Source organism: Phycodurus eques, chromosome 2 (assembly GCF_024500275.1).
Source record: "Phycodurus eques isolate BA_2022a chromosome 2, UOR_Pequ_1.1, whole genome shotgun sequence".
NCBI lineage: Eukaryota > Metazoa > Chordata > Actinopteri > Syngnathiformes > Syngnathidae > Phycodurus > Phycodurus eques.
In genome coordinates this window covers 676,881-689,557 of record NC_084526.1, presented here as the reverse complement: position 1 = coordinate 689,557, position 12,677 = coordinate 676,881, and the positions used below count along the sequence as shown (strand labels likewise).

General features: G+C 43.8%; 1 protein-coding gene across 2 annotated transcripts in view; it reads left to right on the top strand.

Moving 5' to 3' along the window:
• Positions 1-793: 793 nt before the first annotated feature.
• gch1 (GTP cyclohydrolase 1) overlaps positions 794-12,677 on the top strand; it is a 52,523-nt gene continuing 40,639 nt past the window's right edge. For both annotated transcript variants that reach the window (XM_061703981.1, XM_061703990.1), the window contains exon 1: positions 794-1,201. In XM_061703981.1, the coding sequence (XP_061559965.1) occupies positions 841-1,201 (361 nt within the window). In that variant the 5' untranslated portion in view covers positions 794-840. The remainder of the gene's footprint in view (positions 1,202-12,677) is intronic.

Genomic DNA, 12,677 nt, shown 5'->3' with positions numbered 1-12,677 from the left:
TTTTCTGAGCCGCTTCTCCTCACTAGGGTCGCGGGCGTGCTGGAGCCTATCCCAGGTATCATCAGGCAGGAGGCGGGGTACACCCTGAACTGGTTGCCAGCCAATCGCAGGATGCATACAAACAAACAACATTCGCACTCACATTCACACCTACGGGCAATTTAGAGTGTCCAATTAATGCATGTTTTTGGGATGTGGGAGGAAACCGGAGTGCCCGGAGAAAACCCACGCAGGCACGGGGAGAACATGCAAACGCCACACAGGTGGGACCGGGGATTGAACCCCACTCCTCAGAACTGTGAGGCTGACGCTCTAACCAGTCGGCCACTGTGCCGCCCGGTTCGAGGTCATATTTGGAAAATTATGTCATATTTGAGACTATAGCAGAATGGCACATAACTGGAGAGCCAATCACAAGCGTTGGAGGAAGTGAAAATGAAAAAAAAAAAGTTTTGTGGGCTACTTTTAAAATGTAACTAAAATTGTAATTATGGAATTTACAAAAGCAACTGTAATTTAGATACACATTTTAGTTACATGATTAGTTAACCCTCCACACTGTTCATTACTTCCTAACACTGCTATTATAGTTGATTAGACACACCTTTTAGTCACGTTTCTTGCATTGGACATCATGAAAAAGAATTCGCGTAGCTAATAAAGTTACGTTACCTCCAGCTGTTCTGACGCCGGTTGTGACGAAAAGGGTCTTGTCCCCGCCCACCGGGAGCCTGACAACCAATAAGAACTCCCCTGGGGATAATGTGTATCCATAAAACGCGAGGATCCGGGACTGTTATTTCCGATATGAGCGTTTGACTCAACAAGTGCACACAAGTGATGGAACACTCAAAGCAGTCTGAGTTCATTTCGAACGACAAAAAAGAAACGAGCGACGCCAGTTTGGTGCTCAATGGAATTTTTGACAGAGTGGTCCAAAGACCTCCCGTTGCTCTCCAGGATTCGGCCGCGGAGTCCGGGTCGCACCGATCGGCGGCCTCGGTGACGGAGAACCGGAAAGAGGAGAGCACCAGAAGCGTGGAGGACAACGAGGTGAGCCTCCCGTCTCTGGCCGCAGCCTACACGACCATCTTACGCGGGCTTGGGGAGGACCCACGGCGGCAGGGGCTCGTCAAAACTCCCTGGAGAGCCGCCACAGCCATGCAGTTCTTCACCAAGGGCTACCAGGAGACCATAATCGGTGAGTTTTACAGCCCGCAAAGGTTGTCAGAGGTGCTGCTGCGCTCCGGTCAACAGGTGGTACGTTTTGAGGAGAGGAACCAAATGATCGATCCTTTTCATTGGCTTCTTTTCCCACGAAAATGGGTCGTTAATAATAGTTCGATTTTCAACTTTTTGCGCCGTTTGGTCACATTCAGTGCAACGATATCTTCCGTGGGAAAAGCAGCTACTTACACAATTTATTTATCTATCAACCACTAAATCATTTTTTTCGGTAACATTAACTTAAACAAATGCTTCAACTCAGAATTATTAATTATCGGTGTGACAGTTACACGACAGTATGTGTTTGTTGTGTGTATCTAGTTTTTCTCCCAGTCGTACCTAGTTTATTTATTTATTTTTTATATAGAAACCAATGACTTTATCGACAGATGCCATATAAATTGGAACAGATCTCTCCAAAACCGCCAATGTTTCGTAATTTTGGAAAAAATGTAATCTGGTTTGGAATATCTGTCTCTGATGTTCACAGTTAAAGCATCTTATGACACAGCGGTATAAAGTTTATACACAATAAACTGGAAAATAATATTTCACATACAGGACGCCACGGTGAATGACTGCTTAGCACACACTACCTCACAGTTCAGGGGTTCTGGGTTCAAATCGGGGCTCTGGCCTTCCTGTGTGGAATTTGCCTGTTCTACTCCAGTTTCCTCCCACACAGACATGGCAACCAGTTCAGGTTGTACCCCGCCTCTCGCCCAAAGTCAGCCAAGATAGGCTCCAGCACACTCGCGTCCCTGGTGAGGATAAGCGGCACAGATAATGGATGGATTTATATGTCAGCACAACCAAGTATTTTCCATTGTGGTAAAGTGTGTTTGTTAAAGTGGAAGATATTCTTCCCCCCCTTTTAATGTAGAACTGTTTCAGGCTGTAGAAAAAAATGCCAAAGTGAGCCAAAGGCAGAACTAGGAGGTTATGTGTCACGTAAGAGTTCCAATCCTCAGGACCAGCAATTTTCAAAGCTGCACAGTGCAGAGTCTTTCAGTGCGATAGGAACTTGTTTTTGAGACCTCCCTAATGTCCGTCCGCTGGGCCACGTGCCCCTGTAAACAATTTTAGAGGTTTCAGCACCACATGGGCCCACTTCGCTATACTTTGGTGTATTGGAGTGAAGTTAGGATTCTGTTTCCCTAACCCACCTCTTTTTGAACCCATGTGGAGGTAGTTTAGTTGTAGTGGGGCTTGTTGTATGTGCTGTAAATTTAAATTGCAGATTGGAATGCGGCCTAAGTAAATGATGGAAAAATGTGAGTTAAAAACCTTCAAGGGCAAGGTGACATCCACCAAGTTCTTCTCACTTGTGAGCAGCAAAGAATGAACACTGAAAATAATAACAGTGACATGCATACAGTATGTGTTGCTCCTTAAGCCCTACTTTTTGCTGATTGGTTGTTTCAAAAGCCTCCCCCTAGAATTTGTGGAACGCAGAGAATACACACACATACATTTAGAATGGAAAGCTAGATGTTTATAGAGTTAAAGCATTGAGTGAGAAGCACTGGACTGTTTGATCAGTGTACACGTGTGTGTGTGTGTGTGTGTGTGTGTGTGTGTGTCCAGGTCATGGGTTCAGTTTTCATCACAGCATGGGGCAGAAATCCTCTTGTTGACCAGCACATGACCAAAAGCTATGCAGAGATTTAACGGAACGTCTTAGCTTAGTTCAATTGGTTGATCATATTTGTTACTTTACTGTTCGAAACCATTGTAATAAAACATCTTGTCAGTGTATTAATGTGTGTGTGCCAGGCAACTACCTTTTATAGGTACCTACAGTGTAACTATATACGTTTTACATTCTGACATGGTACTAAACAAAAATGTTGCGCAAGCTGCAGTTCAAAAGATTACAGTTAAGAGCTTGTTGGTTGTTTTATACTGTAATACCACTGTTAAAAATTTAGTATTTCACATTGGTAGCTGTACTGTACTGACAAACATAGGGGTACAGTCCATGATCATTTCTCTAATTTATGGTCTAATCTGTCTAAATTCTGTGTTGAAGTTGCACTATACAGTAGTACCTCAATAGAACAGACTAATAGGGGCGGGGGGGTCGTACAATATAGGTGACTGTCCGTTACATTGAAGCATTTTTTTTAAATAATTAATTATTTTAAAAAAATTTGACACCATATGCACCCATATTACTGGAAAGTACAACATCATTGATTTGTATTTTTTTTTCCGTGGCCTAAAACGCCCAGTACAGTCCAAAGTTCCATCCATCCATCCATCCATTTTCTGTACCGCTTTTCCTTACTAGGGTCGCGGGCGTGCTGGAGCCTATCGCAGCTATCTTCAGGCGAGAGGCGGGGTACACCCTCAAGTGTTCGCCAGCCAATCGCAGGGCACATGTATTATAAACAAACAACCATTCGCATTCACACCTACGGTCATTTAGAGTCTTCAATCAACCTACCGCGCATGTTTTTGGGATGTGGGAGGAAACTGGAGTACCTGGAGAAAACCCACGCAGGCACTGGGGAGAACATGCAAACTCCACATAGGCGGGGCTGGGATTTGAACCCCGGTCCTCCGAATTGTGAGGCGGATGTGCTAACCAGTCGTCCACCGTGCTGCCCATTGTAGAAAGCAATTAATTAAATGCATTATTATCATCATTATATTTGATAAATCATCTCACTGGCACCGCTATGGGAATGGCGGGGCATTAAAGGTCAGGGATGGAGGTTCGGTTTGGGGGATTCATGATCAGGTTCTCCAAGTGCCCACCATCACGCCGCAGATCTGTGATCTCCTACCAAGCCAACTTTACGTCATCCACCCGTGGACGTCTGCATGCAGTTCCTTATAAATGTACTTTGTGGGCTTCGACCTCCGGGAGCAAATCAGTTTCTTCTTTGGAAAAATTTGGTTGTCTGCACTCTGCCCTGTCAAAGTCAGTGCGCTAATAGTGCGCCACATTGAAAGTGAATGAGAGGAGCTGCTTTGATTGGACATGATTGAAGTCAGCTGTGATCACTCCCACAGCGGTGCAGACCTCTCTTACATCCGCCGGCCTGTGCTCATCTGCGAAATGACCAACGCCGGGTTTAAACCGAGTTACGCCATGTACTGCACAGGATTTATGCTGTTCCCAAAAATAGAACCCCAAGTGTTACAGTTTGTTTCCACTTTCTTGTCAGTTCAAGCTAGGGCTGCGTGATATTTTGTTTGAGAATTGTCATCGCGATGTACGTGTGTGCAGTAGTCACAGCGTAGGCTCTGCTGCGATGTTGGTTTACTGTAATATACAGTAAATCACTGTAATATTAAAAGTGACCAGCAGATGGACCTGCTTGGACAGTGCTAATAAGATTAACACCCATGTTCCAGTAAATTATAACGCTTCAGACAACACACAGAGTAGACCAGAGTGTTGTATACTTATCTGCTTGTATAATAACTATGAATGAGGACACGGGAGAGAATGTACACCTGCTGCATTTCCTGTTTTGCTCTTTAGAATGAAAGTAGGCAGGCACACGGCAGCTGCGTGAGTGTGGGAGCTGCGTTCAGAAACACTGCATAAACACGGCATAAAGTGAATGTATTATTTTGTAGTACAGTAAGTACATAATTGTAAAAATGAATTACGAGGGAAATTATTATTTGTATCAGAATGCTTTAGTTAAAACGCTGTATGATCACACTTTGATAATATGGAATTTATTATTTTTGTAATATAAGAATAGATCAATTATTTTGTTAATATAGTCAGCCAGACCTGCGAGGAATGCAAAGTTCTTAATATGCTTTCCCCATTGTTCCTGTCATACTGTGTTGCGTGTTTTTGTTTGCACATTTTAATTCGTCATTTTAAAAAAGACCATTCAAGCAACAAGTTTTTCCTCATGTTTTTGTGGGGTGAAAGGTGCAGCTGGCTACTAGTATGGACTGAAAGGGTGGCAACAATGGGGAAATGAAATGCCAATATTTTTAGGGTACTAGCCCGTCAGCAACATACTGAGAAAAAAAGAGCTGAACTAGTTTGTTTTTTGACTGGTGAACTTATTTCAAAATTTTGAATTATGAACTATGAACTGAACTAGTTCATTTTTTAAACGCTGAACTGAACTTTGAACTAGTTCGCATAGAAAATAAACTTTCCCAACACGGATCCTGTATTATCTCACCTCGCAATATATATTGCAGGTTTAAAAAAAATTGCAATGTCATTTTTTCCCAATATAGTGCAGCCCCAGTTCAAGCCAAAACATACTGTAAATATTCACTGAATAAAAATGCATGAAATTAATAATTTTGACTGCTTTTAAAAGAAGGTGAGCTAAAAGATGTGCAGATGAAGATGATGTGAGAAGTAAAGTTTTAAAAGACCAGCTGATCGAGGCACAGAAAGAACCCAGTCACACAGAAGACTCCACAACACTGAGAACAGAAAACAACCCAGCATATGAATGCCACATGTAACCAGCTGCCAGGTCACAAATCTATACAATAATGGTATTTAGAAAAGAAAAAACAAATCTGCTTGCTTTTCATATTTGCTACAGCACTAAAACTTCATCCTTGTCATACTTTTATATAGCAGGGTAATTAAAAAGGGGTCAACAAGGATGTCAAGAGGTCTATAGCAACATTTGAGGAGCTGCAGGAATTTCTCGCAATACTGGTTATATCCTACATGTGATAGCTCAACAAGTACATCAACTCCTGTAAAAGCAAGTGAGACGGCACATTAGCAAAGGTACACTATACAGTACCTATCGTGCTGCAGTGCTGCATCTTACTTTGTGGATGATCTTCCTTCAGCTGGAACTATAGGTTTCCTCATTGTGGAGAGGCCCACAGTTCCAAATAGCAGTCCCCAACCCCCCCCCCCCCCCCCCCCCCCCCCCCAAAAATAAAACTACTGATTCTTACCTTTTAGAATGAAAATGTGTCCAAGCAAAGCACACATAACTAGAAAAGAAAGTTTTGGAATGTCCCCCCCGGGCCCGAGACCTGAATCCAATTAAAATGTGTGGGGTGACCTTTGGAGTTAGGATGTACTCAATGCTAATTCACCCAAAATGGGTTTCCACTTGTATAGCGGTTTTCTACCTTCAGGGTACTCAAAGCGCTTTAACACTGCCTTCTTATCTACCAACTGGTGACACAGCATCAGGAGGAACTGGGGGTTCAGTATCTTGCTCAAGGTGTCTTCGACATAGTCACAAGGGCTGAGAGTCGAACCCACCACCTTCAGGTTGGGAGATGACCACTTTACCACCTTAGCCATTCCACCCCAAATGGTTGTTTCAATTCAAAATATTTTCAACAATGTACTGTGTTAGTTAGTGATGGGCAAACACAGACATTTCCATTTGAGTCCATGTAAATCAGAGGCTGGTATCAGCAAAACCAATATCAATACTATAAAAAAATAAGATTAAGATTAACAGACGTCCTGTTTGAAATTGTCATCTTCATCATTTTAGCATGAAAATATACTTACTGTTGACAAATTCGAGACAGTCTTTTATTGTCATTATGATGAAATATGTACAGTACATACACACACACACACACATATAGCTTCAGACCATAAATCTCATATCACCTCATATCAAGAAAAGTCTGCAGAGTAAAATTTGCTCTGGGGAAAAAGCTGTTCCTAAGTATTTGTTCTTACTTTAATGTTCCTATATCACTTTCCTGTTGGGAGTGGTACAAACACTGCATTGCCTGGGTGTTTGGGGTCTGATGCGATGCGTCTGGCCCTCCTCTGGACTCTGGCAGCGTAAACCAAGTACAGATCAGGCAGACTGCAGCCCACGATCCCCTGTGCTGTCTTCACGTACCTTCTTCGTTTCCGGCTGAGGTCCGGAGGAAGACCACCCCAAAGACCAGCTGATCTGCGTTCGTGAGTCGACACTACAATCCTTAATATGATGTACTACATCAGTGCGTAATAATTGTGGGGAAATTACTAGTGTCATACGAAATCCCAACTTTGCCTTCTCTCGCTCTTCTCAACGCATTAAACGCTCACACGCACATTTAGTTTCGACCAGCGACCACACACGATGCCCTCTTTTCCGTTTTCGTACGCCTTATTTTCTTTTTTTCGTTTACCCTTAGTTTTATGTTCTTGTTGTAGTTGTGTTTCATTAAATATACCATAAAATTCCACTCGTGGTCGTATTTTGTGTGTGTTCTGAATTTAAGTAAACTTCTGTAACCTAGGACTCAAAATGTCGTAGAGTATAGCAACCTCCAGATTCTGAGACTAATTAAAAAGGTTTTTCGTCATTTCGCCTAAAGTTAAACTTGAAACATTTGACGTGGTGCCCTTTTCGAGACATTAGATGGATTTTTAACATCCATCCAGCCATTAATTTTCTCAGCCGCTTATCCTCACAAGGGTCGCAGGAGTGCTGGAGCCTATCCCAGCTATCAACGGACAGGAGGTGGGGTACACCCTGAACTGGTTGCCAGCCAATCGCAGGGCACATATAAACAAACAACCATTCACACTCACATTCACACCTACAGGCAATTTAGAGTCTTCAATTAACCTATGTTTTTGGGATGTGGGAGGAAACCGACATGCCCAGAGAAAACCCACGCAGGCACGGGGAGAACATGCAAACTCCACACAGGCGAGGCCGGGGATTGAACCCTGGTCCTCAGCACTGTGAGACAGACGCTCTAACCAGATTTTTAACAATTAAATCAAAATTACGATAAACCGGATGTAACGCAAACGTCGCTCCCGGCTTATTACTTTATGCTAAATTAATTACAATTCTTATTTCATACATAATCGCTACAGTATTGATGCAACCCTCGTGAGGATATTTGAAGTTTTGAATTCAGAACACACAAAAATAGATATTTTCAGTAAAATCGACACATCGCCCACCATCTTGTGTATGGCATGTCTCAACGTAATCTGTGTTGAGCAGCATTCTGTACCATAGACACAGCGTTGTAGTGCTTGCAAACGTGAGAAAACAAAGACTAAAACTAGAGTGTTGATTCTTTTGTGTGGGGTAAAACACGTGGCATTTGTGGCGGCCGTCATTGTGTGTCTGCTTTGTGTATTGCAACCACGAGGTTCGCCATGTGGTCGTTTGCGTAACACATAGAGGCTTCCGTAGCCCGCCATCTTTGCCGTCACGTGACGTCATGTGGCTCTTCTTCGGTTGGTCTGTGCGCTCGACTGCCACCTCAGGGACATTTGCGTCATGACGTAGCCTCGGACCACCCCCCCCCCTCTCGAAGTTAGCCGTTAGCCACCTACACGTACGTGCACTACACATTACAGTAACCAGCAAGCTACTGACGATTGCCTACAAAGACGCATGACCAATCGATGATTGTTACTTTGGGAACAATAATGTCTGTCGCACCACATTATGATTTTTGCTGTTTTGCAAGGGCTTTTTCGACTAGTTTTAACCACGCTGCGCGCCGCGAGCCACCGCACTGTCCCGCAGCCTAGCGTTCCTCGTAACCTAGCAACCGCTAGCCCGCTAACTAGCCGCTAAGCTACCGCATACGCCGAACGCCGCGATTGCTTTTATTAATTTAAAAGCTTCCGTTTGCGATCGCTTTCAAAACGCAGAGTGTCGCGATTGCTTTCATTAATTTACAGCTTTGTTTTTTTTGTCTCGTTTGCGAAACGGCTAAAGCCATTCAATCCAACCGCGCAACGATCGCGATTGTGATTAATTTAAACGTTTCCGTTGTCGCTCGTTTGCTAAAACACAACCGCTACAGTTGTACGATTGCAGCTTTGGTTTTATTTTTAACCAATTATGAGACTTACAACGTGAGAGTATGACAAGCTGTAGCACCGAAGGCCCTGCATCCCCCAAGCGATAAACGCCATCTTCCGTCCGCGGACGTGCATTACACATTACAGTAACCAGCGACTTACTCTTTTACAAATTGGTTTATTATTATTAGTTAGTTTATTGTATCCATTTTTAATCACTTTGGGTTTTATTTACAAAAACTAAATTTTTATTTTTGTTTCAAAACAAATTTGTCTGGAAATTTTTGCTTTTTGAACTTTTTCTGCTTTGTCTCTCTCCTGCCAAAGCCAACATTATTGGAAGCCACAGAAGCAATTAATTCATTCATAAACCTAATTATAAGTACATTTAACTTCTACCCAAAGTTAAATAAAACTCATGTGAATGAGCTAAAGTCCTAACTTGCGTTCACAAATTTTATTGACTTGCAGTGACAGCATCACACACCGTCAAATTAATTTGCGTAACTAAATCATAACCAGATTTAATTTAATTACCAGAGCTAAATAAATTAATTAGTTGAATTAGTTTCAAACTTAGTTGACAAGCTGATTCTTCTCACTTGTAAAAAGTCTCAGCCATTATGACAGTCTCAACTCGTTAACACAGCTTGTAAGTAAATTTACGAAAGACCTCGTCCCAGGCTATGCAGAATCTGTCAAAGATGCTAGCCTTGAAGCCCTCAATAGCAACATGGCACAACTTATGACTGACACAGCATAAAACCTTAACAGATAAAAATCTTGTGCGGACGCTCAGTTGCATCGTTGTAAACTTAGTGTCACAGCTAAAATGGCGTGATGTGGAAGACAACGGAATTAGACTCAAACTGGAAGCTGAACAGCAGCAACAATCAACAAAGGGCACAACTAGCAGAATCCAACACTCGTTTAAACCTTGCAAAAGCCCGCCTCGTTGATGTCGAAACACAGCTTGAGATGCTGAAAGAGGAAGGCGCTCAATGCGTCGAGTCCTTATGTGAACTCATGTCACAATTGACAGGCTACAACAGAAAGCTGAAATAACACTTGTTCGACAGGAATTGGAGACAGCCTGCAAATTAATTGCCAATCCTAGCCGATAAAGGCTTCGCTATTTGTAAAAAGACCAACAATAAGGTGTTGGATCACAATATTTCTGATTTGAGCTACCAAAATAATGATGCGTGCCAAAACTTTGAACATTTGCTGGAAAAAACTGACGCCTGGTCCAGTTCGCTTGAACGCGACAAGCCCAAAGGACAGGTATCCTCCTTCGCAACCCCACAAGGGGTCGCTAACAAAGAATTGGGGACTACTGCACATGCTATCCTTGAGATCATCCGCAGCTTGGGAAATAATGTGAAGCAAGACCCACGAGAGCCTGAGCCCCTGCTTGGAGGCCACGCCCCGAGCTCGGCCAGCCCGCCGTGATGGTCTGTTCTGACTTCGACATCTCTGTGCATTCGGCTGATTGTCCAATTAGCAATGACAAGCGTCCCGTCCAACAGACCGTGGGCAAGCACATAACCGACCACTGCGATGACCAGGTAACACCCGTTACTAAAATCAAAATTCGCGGACCAAAACCCAGTTCGACAATCCGACCTCGACAGTCTCCGACCATGCCCTGTGACTCACTGAATGACTCCAGCTACCTGTCCAACAAAAAAGACAAGCAGCCATTTCGGCGTCTTCTAGGTAAACTCACCGTTAATGACACATCAGGGAAATTTTACTTGACAACTACACTTGAACGTGATATGACGGACTCGTGGATACTGCAGCAGACATCACTGTCATGTCCAAGGATGTGTTTGACCTACTGCGTGACAAAGTACAGCAAGACTCTGAGCCTCCTGGAAGCGCCGCCTCTGCCAAACTCACAGCCAGATTACATCTTGATGAAAGGGATGTGCACACCAGAAACGCTGAAGATGCCCACCAGTGGGCGCTCTCGCGATCATTCTTCCAAGCTTTCGAGACCACAAGACCCCTTGGTGAGATGGAAAACTCTCCCCTATGAGTCGCATATTACATCATTGGTCCATTCGTTCAGCTGTCACTCTAACCTTGATAGTGTCTTTCTTGATTAGCTGGCCGTCACGGTCAGTTGTTGTTGTTCTTTTGTGATTTTCACACACGCATGGCTTCAACAGCACAGGACATATGGGCATCGTCTCTTATCAGAGACCTCAGACTCTCTGTACACTTGTTCTTTACACCTTGCAAAGCGCACCTCTGTGCCATCTAATTTCCCATCCTGCCCACCCTTTAATTTCCAAGGCAACACCTGGAACCCAACTCTTCTGGTGCACCTGCACTATTTTAGTGATTCACCCCTTATAGTAGAGTTTTGTTTTTCCCTTTTTCTTGTTTTTGGAGACTCCCTGCTAGGAGGGAGCGGGGCTGAATGACTTTTTCTTTTCTTTCTTTTTTCATCTCCTCTTGCTCTCATTTTTAAGAGCCCTACAAAGACTCTTCATCAACGTTCGTGGTAGTCTTTTCCCCTGTCTCTCGCAACTGCACAATCTCTTGACCTCACCACATAGAAACAACATCCATCCATCCATTTTCTGAGCTGCTTCTCCTCACTAGGGTTGCGGGCTATCCCAACTGTCATCGGGCAGGAGGCGGGGTACACCCTGAACTGGTTGCCAGCCAATCGCAGGGCATACAAACAAACAACCATTCACACTCACAGTCACACCGACGGGCAATTAATGCATGTTTTTGGGATGTGGGAGAAAACCCACGCAGGCACGGTGAGAACATGCAAACTCTCCACAGACGGGGCCGGGGATTGAACCCGGGTCCTCAGAACTGTGAGGCTGACGCTCTAACCAGTCGGCTACCGTGCCCCCTAGAAACAACATTGACATCTATATTCACATATAGACACACACATTGAGTAAGAAGCTGTCATGGACACCTGTTAAAGCTGAAAAGGGGGCGGGGGTATGCACTAATGTTGTACTCCGGTAACTGCTTTGGCGTGTGTACCAACAACCTGTGCCGCCTTCCAAGGAGACATCGCCGAAACCCGCCATCGAGCCGAACTTTCGCTGATGAAGGGGGGATATGTAGCAGACATGCACGCCGCAACTTTGAGGCGTCACAGAGACTCGCGACCACCTGAGAACCCCCACTCCTCCACGCTGCCCCACTGTGAGACGGCGACTAGGACAGGACCTAGTGTATAGTGCAAGTGGACCTTAACCTAATTAGCAGCTTCCCGTCAAATCTTGATTCCTGTCTTCAAAAGAAATGGTTGGGGAAGACTATGTGGTTAATATCCACCGATGCGCATGAGGCTCCACCCACTGGCGTTGAGAGGAACTGCAAACACCAGAACTTGTGGATGTGCCTCTGATGTTTGTTAGCAGAAGATAAAATGTCTGTTTTTATATCTTGCAAACTCTGTCGAAATATTCCAAATGTATGCCTTGGTGTCTGTGTCCCAATTCTCACTTTGACAGGTCCTCTGCATGATTTTGAAAGCTGTTCATGATTTGAAATCAAACTACGAAATGTTGTATTGAACAATAAGCAACCCATCTGCCTCAACCAAAGTTTAAATAATGATTCTATGCGTGAGAGTACAAAGTTGGGAGTGTTTGAGATTAATATTATTTTAAAAACCAACCAAACCACATTTACTCAAATTCAGGTTGGT